This window comes from Cydia splendana, chromosome 5, assembly GCF_910591565.1.
Source record: "Cydia splendana chromosome 5, ilCydSple1.2, whole genome shotgun sequence".
NCBI classification, from domain to species: domain Eukaryota; kingdom Metazoa; phylum Arthropoda; class Insecta; order Lepidoptera; family Tortricidae; genus Cydia; species Cydia splendana.
The window spans coordinates 24,908,306-24,923,146 of record NC_085964.1 but is presented as its reverse complement, the minus strand read 5'-3'; the positions used below and the strand labels follow the sequence as shown (position 1 = coordinate 24,923,146).

Here is a 14,841-nt window from a genome sequence, read left to right as displayed (position 1 = left end):
ACACCTTGCTATTCCTTGACTAACCAGGATTATTAGCTAAAATATTAATTGAACGGTGGCATAGAAGTGTATACATTTTTACATCTATCACATCTATCGCAAGCAAAGCCAAGTGTCGTTGATATAGTTGTAATAGGCTTTCATTGAATAATTAGCATAAAGGAACTAATGGTGTGGCTAATAGCATTAAACATTATTCGTTACAGATGAGACGTACTTGCTTACTGTGTGGTGCGTGCTATAAGTACATACATGAAATACCACACCTAGGTACCCTAGTAGCTTAACCACACCTAACACCACAGATAAGTCTTTTATTGTATTTTGTAAATAATCCATTAGAAACTGCAAATAATTGTTTTTACCAATTTGTTAAACCTTGATTTTACCAGCTGTTGCTTAAAGTTTAATCATTTAATAACATAAGTACTTTGCGTGTGACCTAGTAGCGCAAAACAAATGTAAAGAGGTAACTAATAAAAAAAATCATCACATTATACGAAAAGTGCTGGAAACAAAAAATAGTAGATTGTTAACCAAGGGATGAAAGGCAGTCTGCCGAGGTAGTTTGAATGATGCCTTTCACCCGAGTTAAACACTCTACTTTTCATTTCGAATAAGACGAAAGTAAAATGCATGTTTTTGTTTTAAATATGACTAAGTATACATTTTTATATTATTTCTTGAGGGTACTTTCAATTTCGATTTAGGTAAAAGTATCGTTATTTATGGAATGGAGAGTTAAATTAGAGTGGAAATTAAAAAATATCGGACTTAGAAAATGCTCTAGTGCAGAAACGTATCATTTTCTGCACACCTTTTAGAACAATTGTTACCGACGCCCGGTAACACAATACTTACTTTTAGCGTATTATATTTATTTATAATATGTTTTTCACCATTCTTCAAAATAAGATACTACTTTTCCATATTGACATGTTTATTATTCTGCGGCCATGACAACGTCAAATTATTTGAATATAGGTAAAGAGTAAAAAGGTAACTAAATGTAGGTTTCAGTAAGAAGTCCGCAACATATTCCCCCGGGAATGCGCGACTAAGCGCATTCAGCATCAGTCGGGAGGCGGACAATCTTCACAGCGGGGCGCCGCAGCACTCCCCCGGCAGTGCGGACGTCGGCGACTCGTACGCGTCCATCAGCACCTGTGAACACTTTAACTATTATGCCCTTCGGCCAGATGTTGCGTGGTAATCCGGGGTCTGCGATAACAACCACATCGCCTTCTTTTAGGTTTGGTCGCTCGCGGACATGCGATCTGGGTAATAATGTCGGCAGGTATTCGCGAACCCAACGATTCCAGAAGACATCGCACAGTCTTTGGGCCTTTCGCCATTGTTTTCGTGTAATCAGATCATTGTCAGTGAAAGTTCCAAAATGTGGCATGTTGTTTCGTCCTGTAAGGAGTAAATGGTTCGGTGTTATAGCTTCACGGTCATCTGGATGCACCGAAACATGTGTCAGAGGCCGGGAGTTTACTGTCCATTCTGCTTCAGTCAGCACAGTTCTCAAGACTTCTTCTGTTGGGCATTGTTCTCTAAGGGTTGTACTCAGTGCGCTCTTAACAGAACGAATTAGCCTTTCCCAACAGCCTCCCATATGGGGCGAAGCGGGTGGTATAAAGCTCCAATCAATGCCTTTATTGAGAAAGAAATCCCTAATCAACCCCTGATCGATTGCCTTGATAGACCTTCTGATTTCAGTGTCCGCTCCGTGGAAATTCGTGCCGTGGTCCGAGTAAATAACCATTGGCGATCCTCTGCGGGCTATCATCCTGCGCAAAGCGAGTATAACAGAGTCAGCAGATAGTGATGCAGCCAACTCGATGTGTACAGCTCTACTCGTCATACACGTAAACAGAGCACCATATCGCTTCTCGTGTCTTCTCCCTATAGTCACCATCATGGGTCCAAAATAATCTAAGCCACAGTGGCTGAACGGTGGGTGATGGTGTGCAAGTCTTGCTGGTGGTAAATCTCCAAGCGGAAGGCGTGTCGGCTGGGCTTTGCGTATTCGGCATAATTGACAAGACTTTGCAGTGTTCCTCACTGTAGGGCGTAAGTTGAGGATCCAAAACATCTGGCGCAAGGAGTTGACAACAGTCTCATTATTTCCGTGGTTAGCTCGTTCGTGGTGATGCAAGATAAGTAATTTCACGTATGGATGTTTGCCGTCCAATATAATGGGCTGAATGAGGTTCCGATCTACTTCGCTCACAGCGCTGGCTCTCCCCCGCAATCTCAATACGCCATTATCGTCTATGAATGACGACAAGTCGCGTAGGCGACTGTTCTTGTCCCATGGCCTATTATTTCTGAGATCTTCCAATTCGACCGGAAAACTTTGATATTGAGATTGCTTAATCCATGCCTTTTCAGCTTTTTCTATATGTTCTAATCTAAGGCCAGTACGTTCCTTGTTTTGAGTACTCTCCAGAAATGTGAAAACGTATGCAGTACTTCTGATGAGTCTCAGCCATTTGGAGAATCTGCTGATGTCAGGCAAACATGTCGTGTATGCGTACACTGGCAGGACATTGTAAGTAGGTTTCATAACCTCCAGTAGGTTTGGTGGTACTGGCTCGGTGTCCGCGCGCTGAGCCGGCCACGTTTCAGGCTGCTGATATAAGAAAGACGGGCCCTTGAACCATCGGTGATCGGAATTCAAATCTTCTATATCTCTGGTGGCGTCGTCTGCTACGTTTTGTGACGTCGACAGCCACCTCCACTCTTCAGTGCTCGTATGTTCTGCAATTTCACCCAACCGATTTGAAACAAAGGTTTTGAAGTTTCTCGGGTCTCCCTTAATGCATGAGATTACGGCTGAGGAATCAGTCCAAAAATACCTTTTAGCTGGTTTGATGGTGTCGTGATCTTTCTCGATCGTAGAAGCAAGTCGCGTCGCGAGAACAGCAGCTTGAAGTTCAAGCCTGGGGATAGACACTGGTTTCAGTGGGGTCACGCGGGATTTACTGGTGACAAGCGCAACCCATATCTTTCCATCTTCTGGTACGAAACGCCAGTACGCCACTGATGCGTATGCTTTCTCGCTGGCGTCGCAGAAGATATGCAATTCTATGGTGCATCTAGTAGGCTCTGGTGCGTAGTGTCGCGGTACTCTACACGCACAGGCATTAATAAGGCGAGCAATCCAACGCTTCCAAACAAGATGATCGGCTTCTTGCACATTTTGATCCCAACGTATTCCTGATCGCCATATCTGCTGAAGAAGGATCTTTCCTTGTATGACGATAGGCGTCAAAAGACCGAGTGGGTCAAACACACTCATCACAACCTTTAGCGCTTCTCGCTTCGTCGGTTTCCGTGTGTGGTCGATAATTTCTGCAGGTAATTTTGAGAGGTTTAAATTAAATCCAAAAGTATCTTCGGAGGGGTTCCATCTCAGTCCAAGGATTTTGACATTTACGTTGAAGTCAAGATTTACCCCTCCTGAGCCTCTTTTACTCTCTTCGATGTCTTGCATGACGTTTTCGTTGTTGGACACCCATTGTGTTAGAGTAAACCCCCCTTCTTTGTTTATGTGCGCAACTTCTTTAGCGATTTTACGAGCTGTTTCTTCGGAATGGAAACTGTGTAGATAGTCATCCATGTAAAATCGGGTCTTTATCGCGTCGACAGCCTCCGGGTGTTCCTCAGTAAAATCCTCTGCGTTTCTATTTTTAATATATATTGCAGTTGCCGGTGAAGAAGTTGCTCCAAAAATAACTGATTTCATTTCGAATTCCTTCATTGGCCCTTTTCTGTCAAATTCTCTCCAAAGAAAGCGTTGGGCGGGGCGGTCCTCTGCTCTTATGCGGATCTGAAGAAACATTTCTTTTATATCTGCAGACACGGCTATTTCACCCTCTCTGAATTTGAAAATGACTGCTAACAGTGAAAGTAGCAAGTCGGGGCCGGTGAGCAGTTTGTCATTCAGGGACACGCCTTGCACTTTGCTAGCAGCATCGTGGACAATTCTAAGTTTCCCCGGTTTGTTGATGTTAGTTACGCCAAAATGAGGAAGATACCTCTTCTTTGGGGACTGTATTGGCTCACAAGGTCCAGCATACCCACTGCTCAAAAAGTTCTCCATATTTGCTTTGTATTTTTGACCATACACAGAGTCTCTGTCCATTTTCTTTTCTATAGATTGTAATCTCTTCGCGGCGTGGGAAAAGCTCTTCGGCATTACAGTGTTATCCTCTCGCCACAAAAGACCTACTTCCCATCTCTTGCCATCTTCTACCCTTCTTGCTGTGTTTTGTAGAATTGCGATGGCTATTTCATCCTCTTGATTCAACTTCAGCTTATTCGTGACTCCTAGAGAGTCAATTTTGAAGTAGTCTTCTATCAATCGATGCAGATCCTCGTCAGTATGTCCTACAAAGTGTACGGCGTTGGAATACGAATGGGAAAATCCGTGCACTACCCACCCAAGTGGAGTCAGGGTGGCTAGTGGTTCGTTCCTCTTTCCTTTACGGACCTCCTTGGTAATGGTCGCTTGCCAATTGTCTAGGCCGATCAAGAGCTCTGGGACTCCATGCTCGTAGCATAGACCAGTCTTGGGTAAATCCTGTAGGTGCTCGTATTTGTCGATATTGGCAACAGTCTGTGGCGAAATCGGCAATCCTTCTATTGTTCGAACGTCGTATAATTTCAGTAACACGTCGGAGGGCCCAGTAACTTCTACGTCGACACGTTCAGATCCACGATGATCGGAGGTGGTATTCACACCAGACAGGCTCAACGGTTCGGCGATCCCTTTCAGGCCAATTTCATTCGCGAGGTCTTGCTTTAGAAGCGTGAGTGTACTTCCTCCATCCAGAAAGGCGTACGTTAATTTCGACTTGACTAGCCCATGGATTTGAACAGGTATGATCTTTAATAAAACTTGAGATCTGGTGGTTCTGCTGCAAGCTGTCGTTTCTTGTGGGGGTTTCTCACATTCTGCCTCCATTCCGGTAGGTTGAGGGTTCGAGGTTGATGGATGTACGCAAGCTGATACTTCGGGCTGGTGAGGAACCGGAGTATGAAGTAGTCTATTATGTGACCTGCGGCATCCGTCAATGCCACACGAGCGGGCTCGGCAGCTCTCTCTATGATGTCTGGATCTTAGGCACTTAAAGCACACCTTGGCCTCTTTCGCCCAATCCCATCGATCGTCAATTGACAGGCGTAGAAAGTTTTCACAATTCTTGAGAAGGTGAGTCTTCGAATTACAGTATAGGCACAATATTTCAAGGGGACCTTTGGGCTGATTCGAAGCATAGCAGGGTTCGGGTTCGAGATCAGAATCGCTATCTTCAGATATAGCGTAATGGGTCTTGTGCTGCTGTAACGGTTTTATTGTGGTGCGAGTGGTCTCGTGCATCCAGTACTTTGAAGTAGTTTGGGCTTCCTTCTTCAAAAATTCTGACAGCTTAACAAGTTCAGGTTCGTGATCGTGCTCATGTTCTGAAGCATATGTAAGCCAGCGCGTCTTGAGGTGGGGCATCTTCTGTTTCAGGGTCCGTAGAAGCTCCATATTGTGCAGGTGTTCAGGCTTTTTAAGGGCTTTGATAGTTGACACGCAATTCCGAACCTTGCAGGCAAACTTGCTGAGCTGCTCTGTATTGTCAACGATCTTAGGTAAGTCTCTGAGCGCCTGTATTTCCTCTTGTAGAATAAGTTCCGGTAAGCCAAATCGCAGTTCTAGGGCTTCCATTATCTCGATGACAGAGACATGCGTGTCTAAAAGCGCGGCGACAGTGACACGAGCTTCACCCTTTAAGCAACGTCGGAGTTTGGAGATAAGTTCGTTTTCGGTCGATGAGGCTTTGATGTCTGTGACGGCGGCTTTAAAAGAAAGCCATTCGCTGACATTTCCGTTATAGTAGGGCAAATCTTTTGGTTCACTTGGACGACGTAGATTCCCTATCTCTCGAGCTAGAAGTTGTATGTCTGAGAGCTTGGGATCAGGACGGGCACAGACATTTTTCTCGTTTGGCGGCTCGGTACATTGCTCACGTTCAACATGGTTCGCTGGTTCACAGCGACGGGCTGGTTCGTCTTGTTCATGGGCGTGTAGTTCCGTTGTCAACCACTCTTGAACGCGGCTTCGACTAGTTCGGCTGGATTGAGATCGATGGCTTCCCTTGGCGTCTAGACGAGCTAACGTTACTTCCAGTTCTTTCTGAATGACGGTTTGTTCTAAGTTTAGCTTCAGTTCTGCTAGTCGTTTCGCGGCCGCTAGTTCAGCCTCCTTTTTTTGTACGAGTACACTACTAACATTAGATCGGATGGTGTGGTTTCGTTCCGATTTATTCTGGCTGACAGTACTTGCCTTCGATCTTACTACATCCGATTTTTCTTTAACAGGGGTTGACGTGGTCGGTTCCTTCTTATCTCCAGACGTACCCGGTTTCAGTTCTGGTTTCTTAGTGCGGCTCCTCGTAACTCGCCCCGACATGGTTCAGTTCGGTTCGGTTCAATATGTAGGGGAGTCAACGGCGGCGCGGCGCTGGATCGTGCGGCTCGATAGGACCACTATGTTACCGACGCCCGGTAACACAATACTTACTTTTAGCGTATTATATTTATTTATAATATGTTTTTCACCATTCTTCAAAATAAGATACTACTTTTCCATATTGACATGTTTATTATTCTGCGGCCATGACAACGTCAAATTATTTGAATATAGGTAAAGAGTAAAAAGGTAACTAAATGTAGGTTTCAGTAAGAAGTCCGCAACAACAATAATGATCCTCTTTCAGAGCATGAGAAATGAAAAATTGTTTTGTTGTAGTTCATTGCATTCAACGGACTCCCAGCGTATGTAGTCGGTACCTAATTATAGTGGTAGTGACCCAGCTTTCGTGATTGGGTGATTACTCTTATCAGTTACATTTCGTTTCGTCTTTCACCTTGTAGGTACTATAAACATTTTACTTGCTTATTAAAGTTCAATAAAGCAGCTAGCTTATCTTAAGATATCTTAACGGGTCAAGTGCGTGTTTGACCACGAATTTTGATAGACTCATACGATCATAGTTCACCATTAGAAAAAAAAACAAAAAAAATCGTATGTAGGTATTATGAAACAGGTGTTTCTGAGACATTTACCGAAGTTATTTTCATTATAAAGGGATTTTATCTCAAAAAATTTAAAGTGGTTTCGACGACTATATCTATAGTTTCTGAGCAAAATTTATATGACATGCACAGGCATAAGGCAGACCAACAGACGTACATAAGCAGATATAACTAAATAATTAAGTTTTTGCCGTCATCAGCTGTATTACTAATAGAAACCCTAAATACCGATGCAATAAGCATATATATTATTATTAAATATAGATTTAATAAATTAAACTTGATAAAATAAAGAAACAAAGAAACGTAAACAAAATATCCATCTATGAAAAGTCCTCTTCGTCTGTCCCCTGCGAAAGGGTGCCCATGAGGATGGCTACTTTCTCTCGCTGGATGGCGATGCCTATTCTTTGGCCTAGGAATGGACCCTGTGCTTGTTCTAATATCAAATTAGCATTCTGCACCTTTAGGTTAACATTGAGACGTCAGAACCTTTTTGTTACCTTGGGGATAAAATAAATAAATTACCCTTTTTTATCTTACTTAGCCTTACCTTTATATTTTATAACTTTCCACAAACGAATATTAATGAGTAGGAAATTTGAAACGGCCGTCAAAACAATAATAATATGGAGATGATTAAATTCAGATTGATGATTTACGATCTGGTTTCAATGAAATTTCAATATTAGGGTGAAATAGGCACTACTAAGCTTATTTTTTTAAATATATTAAATACAATATTTTTTTACTGATAAAGCTGGTTTGCCAGAAGTAATAGCAAGCAAACGTTTCGCCTGCCTGGCTGCAGCCTGAGGTGAAATGAGCAACTGCTCCGAGCAGTTAATGTGTAAATAATTAAAATAAGGTGTCATGCATGAGTGTAGGTAGGTATAGTCGTAGATGCCGACTACTTACCTACTTGTTAGTTTTTAGTAAATGGAACATTTTTTCTGAAAACCCCCAGGTAAATGATTTTTACCTGGGGGTTTTCAGCAATGGGGGTAAACACCATGATTTTTGATGTCACAGTGAGAACTCTTTATTAATGTAGTATTATCTACTCTCGACTACCCTGTGGTGACAGTGTGGACTGCACTTTACAGTATAGTCTATAATATAACGGCGTTGCCGTCGCTGACTCGCCATCGCCGCCGCCGCCGCTGCCATGTCGCCGCTCGCCTGCTCGCTGCTCGCGCTCGCCGCGCTGCTCGCCGCCGCCGACGCCATTGCAAATCCTTCTTGCAGCGGCGTGGTGCTAGGACCTGGTGGTGGTGGGTATGCTGCGCCTTTGACGTTAATAGGTTTTTTAATATTTTAAGCGGTTTTTCAACTTTTGAGCTATTTTATACTACAATGCGTTTGTCCTATTTCACAACAAGTTTTTACTCTTTAAGGTGCTGTCAGTCCAGGCCAAAGCTCGCTAAATACTGAGGGATAGCCGTGAGTGCCTGGAATCGCGGATATTATTGTTATTGGTTTTTATTTTTTTGTAGCTTTTAGCAAAAAATAAATCGATCAGTTCGATCAACAATAAAGATACCTATGTATAATTTGTGCATTTTTAAAAGCCATTTTCATATTTTTAGCTTTTGTGCAAAAATTATACATATTTTTTACGGTGCGTTTTAGACCTATGTTAGTGTTTTTTTTTATCACGCGAAAGTGGTTTAATCAGATTTCGAATTGATGAAGTTAATAGAAAAAATCTAAAGATTGCTATTTTTGACAACAGTATGATCCTATCTAAAGGTTACGGTTTCTATGTCGCGCTACTGTTTTTAGAAAACTCTGCTGACTGAACCCACGGCACATTCAATTTTCATAGTGAAGAAATGTAGGTACTGTATTTTTAAAGCAACGCTAAACCACTTAAAACTAATATTAACATAGTCAACTTAATAATGTCTATTATAAAATTATTTTTATGTAACAAAATATCCATAAAAGGAGATCAAACCAATTTTAATAAATAGAAAACTACGAACGAAGCCTGTTGCATTTGTTTCATCGGTATGTTTGGGATTAAGCATGTTGATTTGCATTTGTGGCCACCCGACGACACTATAAATATTGTAGATTTTGTTTTGTTCAGTGAATAAATAAATAAATATTTGGGGACAGTCTTACACAAATCGACCTAGCGCCAAACTAAGCAAAGCTTGTACAGTCGACGTTAAAGATATGTTGACACGTTTCGCTTTTTTAAAAAGGAGTAAGGTGCAGAAGTGTAAACATATCTTTGACGTCGACTGTACTATGGGTACTAGGCGACGATATACACACGTATATAGATAAATACATACTTATATACATAGAAAACAGCCATGACTCAGGAACAAATATCTGTGTTCATCACTCATAATTGCCCTTACCGGGATTCGAACCAGGGATCATCGGCTTCATAGGCAGGGTCACTACCCACTAGGCCAGACCGGTCGTCGAAATGAAATAATTGAATATTAATTAGAGTAAAAATGAGTTTTTTTTATATATTCTACGAATCGGATATCATATAGCGTTCACAAATCGGCGCGAGCCATCGTATCGTAACCACTCCTGTTTTCTAATCGTAACGAAATTATTTTTGTTTTTCAGGTGGTTTACATCCCTGATGTAAGTTTTTTTTAATATTTTTAGCGTAATTGTATCCGACATATGCAGTAAAGAATCGTGTTTGTCATAAATTCTGACCTAGCCTTATTTTTGTAAAACTAAATTAAATTCACCATTAAATTTTATGTTCCGCCAACTGCCAAAATGGTAAACATGAAACCCTAATAGTTTTGTAGGACTCGTCCATTTGTCTGTTCGTATGTCCGTCCATCGGCCCTTATGTCTAAATGATATTGAATATTATCGGTTGAGATGATTTAGAGTTTACGCAAAAAAAACTAATTAATAAATTAACGTGTAAGTTTTGCCAAAGTACGTTGTTTTTCTTGTATATTTTTTTATTGTTGCTATTCGTATCTGGTATTATAAGAAGGTACGGAATACTCCATTAAGTGCGGTTCGACGTTTATATAACTTTTATTTTATTTTGTAAATAATCTAGAAATGCAGTCTATCCGGAAAAGACATAGTGAGTGAGTACGTGACTGCATGTAGTAAAGGAGGCAGTGCTCCGTACATCACGGCCACGGGGACGCGATTCTCGCCCGTTATCATTACGTGCCCGGAGGATGCCGGCGGCTGCCCTATTGTTGAGCTCAGGGTTTTTCAGCATTGTGCTGACAAGAAAGGCATTTATTAAAACAAATCTGATTATTTCTTGTATTTTTATTCCAATTTCCTGAAGTATATAATTTAATTATCCTCCCGTTACTAATTAAGATAAGTAATTGAAATGTCAAGCTTTCACGTGTTACTTACAATGCCGATGCCAACCCTTAAATTAAAGGACGATCGGTGATAACTTGCTTTGTTTGTCACTATGTCATAAAACAAGGGAAAAATATTTTTCAATACAGATGCTCATAAAGTGCTACTTTACGTAGCTGTTTAGCGTACGGAAAGTTGTTTTTCGCGAACTAGTGCTTTTCACTTTTCTATTTTTTTTTTAATTTATACTTGTTCCAATTCACGACTACTTATTGATGAGTGTTAATATTAGTTTCCTTTAAACGTCGTAATCAACATAAAAACCTACTGTTAATGTAAGAATACGAAAAATATGAGTGAATCAGAGTTTGAAATTGATTTAACACCGCCAGACATTTGTGAGAAGGCTGCAATTGCAAATGAGAGTGCTTGGCCTGAAATATCTAAAAATAAGTAAGTTGAGTATTCCTTACTTGTTGTTTTTCTTATTTTTTCGCAACTGTATTAAAAAAACGTCGTTCGATACACATGCGGAAATGTCATTCTTCACTCGTCCCGAGTCTTGGATATGTCGGTACTCGTGAAGTAATGACATACTTTCCGAATCGGGCCGTAATTTCCCTTTAATCCCAAAAATTATCCGAATATGAAGAGTAAAAGTTTCCACTGAAGTTCAATTTAACAGTTCCTTCTACATATCTATAGCAACAAAGTCGGGAGCATGAGCCGGTATTGTGGAGTATCATTAGAATTTAAAAGGCCACAAAGAAAATAATTTCAATTATTTATTAATGAGAATAAATACGAATCGATTTTAATGCCCATCACTCAAAAAAATGTTCACAAATAATTATTCGCTTCTTGAGAAATGTAGGTATTGTTTCATTCTAAAAAGGCCTCATGCACACAACAGCACGCCAAACTTTACTGAAAGTAGAAAGAAACGTGTATTGTATACCTATTCCTACTCTGGCAATCCAAATATGTCAGTAGAAAAAGCGCGTAATTCAAAATATGTATGGAACATCGATCCTTCGGCCCTAAGTATTTAAATTTGAGGGCTTTATCTACTGTCAAAGCTGACTTTCCAGAGCATAACATAGCAATATTGACAGAATAATGTAGTTATCATTGGTATTAACCTGATCTAAGCAGGCCCTAAGAAAGTATATGTGACGTTCCACGGCAAAAGGTACCTTATGGCGGCTGGCGCTTACGTCGCATAGCGCCGTAATAATATAGGAGCGGCGTTAATAATAGCGTAAGCGCCAACCGCCATAAGGTACCTTTTGCCGTGGGACGTCACATATTCATTAAATAGTATTATCAAGCAATTGGATGTGGATGGGTACGGTTGCCAATTATACTAACGAAGCGCGCGTATATATGTGAGCCGTTAGCTCCATCGCCCTATTCCCGCTACCGCTGCCGCCGCCATGTCGCCGCTCGCCTGCTCGCTGCTCGCGCTCGCCGCACTGCTCGCCGCCGCCGACGCTAAGGCGAACCCGTTTTGCGACTCTGCATTAATAGGTAAATTTATCGTTTTAAATTTTTTTTATAATTTTTTGTATAAATAAAGCGATTAAAGCGTCTGTTAATAAATGGATTTAATTTTATTTATTTAAGTAACAGTAAAAACCGTTACATCATGTATAAAACTCTATACGGAGTGAAACATTACACTTTTCTTTTATGTCATTTATATGAGAAAGAGGAGCGTAAATATATTTCAATGTTTACCTTTCCTGCTACCCTGCCGTCAATCTTATTTAATTTCCCCTTTTGAAAATTAGCTACTCAGTAGAAAATTATTTATGATATAACTAAGCTTAATCAACCGGAGGATTATATACTGTACCTTCCTAAAATCTACTCGCAAATTTATAATCTGTATACAATAACCAAGCTGATTTTCAAAAAATATTAATAATTTTATTAGTCCATGAAAAATTGCCAATGTTTTTATTCCATAATTATTATCTCTAATGAACATCATTACAATTTCATATTAAGTAATTATGTTCTTGATACTAAAATAGCTAAAGCAGTCTTTATATTATTACTCTCTGTAACTAGACCAAAATATCCATACTGTATTTTAGTACCTACTTGTAAAATTTTATGATTTTTTACAGGCGATGTGACAGACAACCCTATTACATTTCATTTGACACTGACTGGGGGTATATCCAAGCAAGTTCCTAATGTAAGATGTTATTTATAGAACATTTTTATATTTATTATTTATGTCATTTTCACGATGACATAATAAATTAAATAATTGAGCCCGAGTAAATGATATATACAAAATCTTCCATGGAATCACCAATATTGAATATTATTCTTAATTCTTAATACATTTCGTAAATAATTTCTACGATACACAACTGAATAATCATGCATACATTGGTCACAGTACTCACAGTTGAATACCATGGTGGATACAAACTGTTAATAAGTATCACCTGATTGAAATCAAACATTGCTGATTAGTATGTCATTGAGTTAGTAAAATAAAATCATAGTAACCGCTTAAGGTAACCAATTTTCAGCCGGAAAAGCCGTTTATCTAAATACTTTAACAATATTTAGGCCATGAAACGAAAACTGTAGGCAGTTTAGTGTTAGTGTTTAAGCTATTTTTTACATTTATTTTCAGAAATGCGCCATGCCAGGAAGTGAGTTAGCGGGCGAGTCCCTCAACGTGTGTAATACTCCCATGTCTAAACCCAAAATTCAACTTGCGGTGGGCAGCCGCTTAAACTACTCTCCCATTATGGTAGACTGTCCAAGCTCTATTCCTGGATGTTCAAGCCTCGATCTGCAGGTGACGCAGTTCTGCAAGCCAGCTGGTCTGCCACCGGTTGGATTATATTAGCATCCTATGTTTTTCTTGGTTGAAATCAAGAATTAAAAATATTGGATTATTAAAACTGATTTTTATTATCACATAACTTGTCATAAATACACAAATAATACCTTCACCCAGATTCGAACCCCGAACCTTTAGCATCATTGGGAGGGTTATTACAGACAAGGCTTGATATTTTGCCATATATTAGTGTCGTGAATTAAGTAGGTACAGTGCAGCATTCTTTGGTTAGTTGCCTGAAACAACGTTAGAAAGATGATGATAAAAAAAGAATTAGTTGCCAAATCCTCAGAGAGACACACACATATACTTACATGATTTTGGCACTAGTCAAAAGAGCTTTTAGTTTCACACAAGTTCTATGGGAATTCTAAAGTATGCCTGCTTTACATATTTTTATCCTATGATATATTATTATACTCAGTGTATTAACGTTAAAAAAGGCAGACTAGTAGTGCCAACTATTGTATGGGTACGGAAATGTTATTAGAAATATTGAAGCGTATAATTCGTATAATATCTTTTATTTCATAGTATCTTATCGTTTTCGGGGGCCCTTGCGGAAACACTATTACCCATAGGGATTTTTTGTGCATTACCCCCTAGAAAAGATCTGTCAACTACTTAAGAGCTATTCCCACCATATCATTCATCTGGATGATGGAGCTCATGCGTAGCGTTTTAAAGTCCTTTGGTTCCAGATTATGCTGCTCCAAAGACCTTCATTCTTTGTCTGGCGAGGGCGTGACATTCACGCATTAGGTGTTTTACTAGCTGTCTCTTGTTTGTTATTTAAAATATCGAAGGTAAAGAGTAAAGTTCAAGTCCAGATTAAGTTTATGTTAGAGAAAAGGCTAAAACGTACATTGAAACCGAGATCAAGATTGAACCATGCGAGTCTATACAATTATTTTAAACACATTTGTAAGAGATTGTTTGTTTCCGAAATAAATAAGTAAATAAAATATATTCGGAAACAGAAAGCATTCAGCTCATAGTTCTATTTACAATATATACTCCGCTGTTTGTACCTAATACATACACTTATGGACAAATTTAAAGAAACGCAAAAAAAAAGGTATAATTACTGGATTACAGCGCCTAAACTTCAAAATTAGTAGTTAATTAAACTTTTTTTTGCGTCGCTTTAAATTTTTCCATGAGTGTCGTTGTAACATAAATGTATTATCGTATATTCTTAATCAACAAAGTCGCGGGTATTATTTCAATAAATTATACCGTTATCAGAGAAAATAATCGAAATTTAAAACGGCTGCTATTAAAATCATTTAAATAACCTATTCATGAAAATAAATGTAGATTGATTACAAACGGCTAGCAATCAATTTCAATGCCCTTCACTCAAAAGATAGTTAAAATATTTTCTTTAAAATTTCCTTTATTGACTCACGGCCTTGAATTGCGGCCTGGAGAATCCGGAAAAAAGCCGAGATCGAGATATCATCGGCGAAACGAAAGCCCACAGACTTCGCTGGTTCGGTCACCTACTCAGAATGGGAGAAAATCGGGCTGTCAAGAGGGCGTTCTTGGGA

General features: G+C 39.6%; 1 protein-coding gene and 1 long non-coding RNA gene across 2 annotated transcripts in view; both read left to right on the top strand.

The window, feature by feature from the left end:
* LOC134791036 (uncharacterized) overlaps nucleotides 1–14,841 on the top strand; it is a 195,956-nt gene that overhangs the window by 55,264 nt on the left and 125,851 nt on the right. The gene's annotated exons all lie outside the window — the stretch shown is intronic.
* Nucleotides 11,782–13,349, top strand: LOC134791007 (uncharacterized). The gene is made up of 3 exons (XM_063762057.1): nucleotides 11,782–11,946; nucleotides 12,552–12,622; nucleotides 13,076–13,349. The coding sequence occupies exons 1-3, from the start codon at nucleotides 11,853–11,855 to the stop codon at nucleotides 13,292–13,294; spliced, it is 384 nt and encodes a 127-aa protein (XP_063618127.1). The 5' UTR covers nucleotides 11,782–11,852; the 3' UTR covers nucleotides 13,295–13,349.

Bases quoted from the DNA above. Each gene is read 5' to 3' on its own strand.
- LOC134791007 (XM_063762057.1), top strand. From the start codon at position 11,853: ATGTCGCCGCTCGCCTGCTCGCTGCTCGCGCTCGCCGCACTGCTCGCC. The intron at 11,947-12,551 runs GTAAATTTATCG...GATTTTTTACAG, and splicing joins TTGCGACTCTGCATTAATAG to GCGATGTGACAGACAACCCT. The intron at 12,623-13,075 runs GTAAGATGTTAT...ATTTATTTTCAG, and splicing joins TATCCAAGCAAGTTCCTAAT to AAATGCGCCATGCCAGGAAG.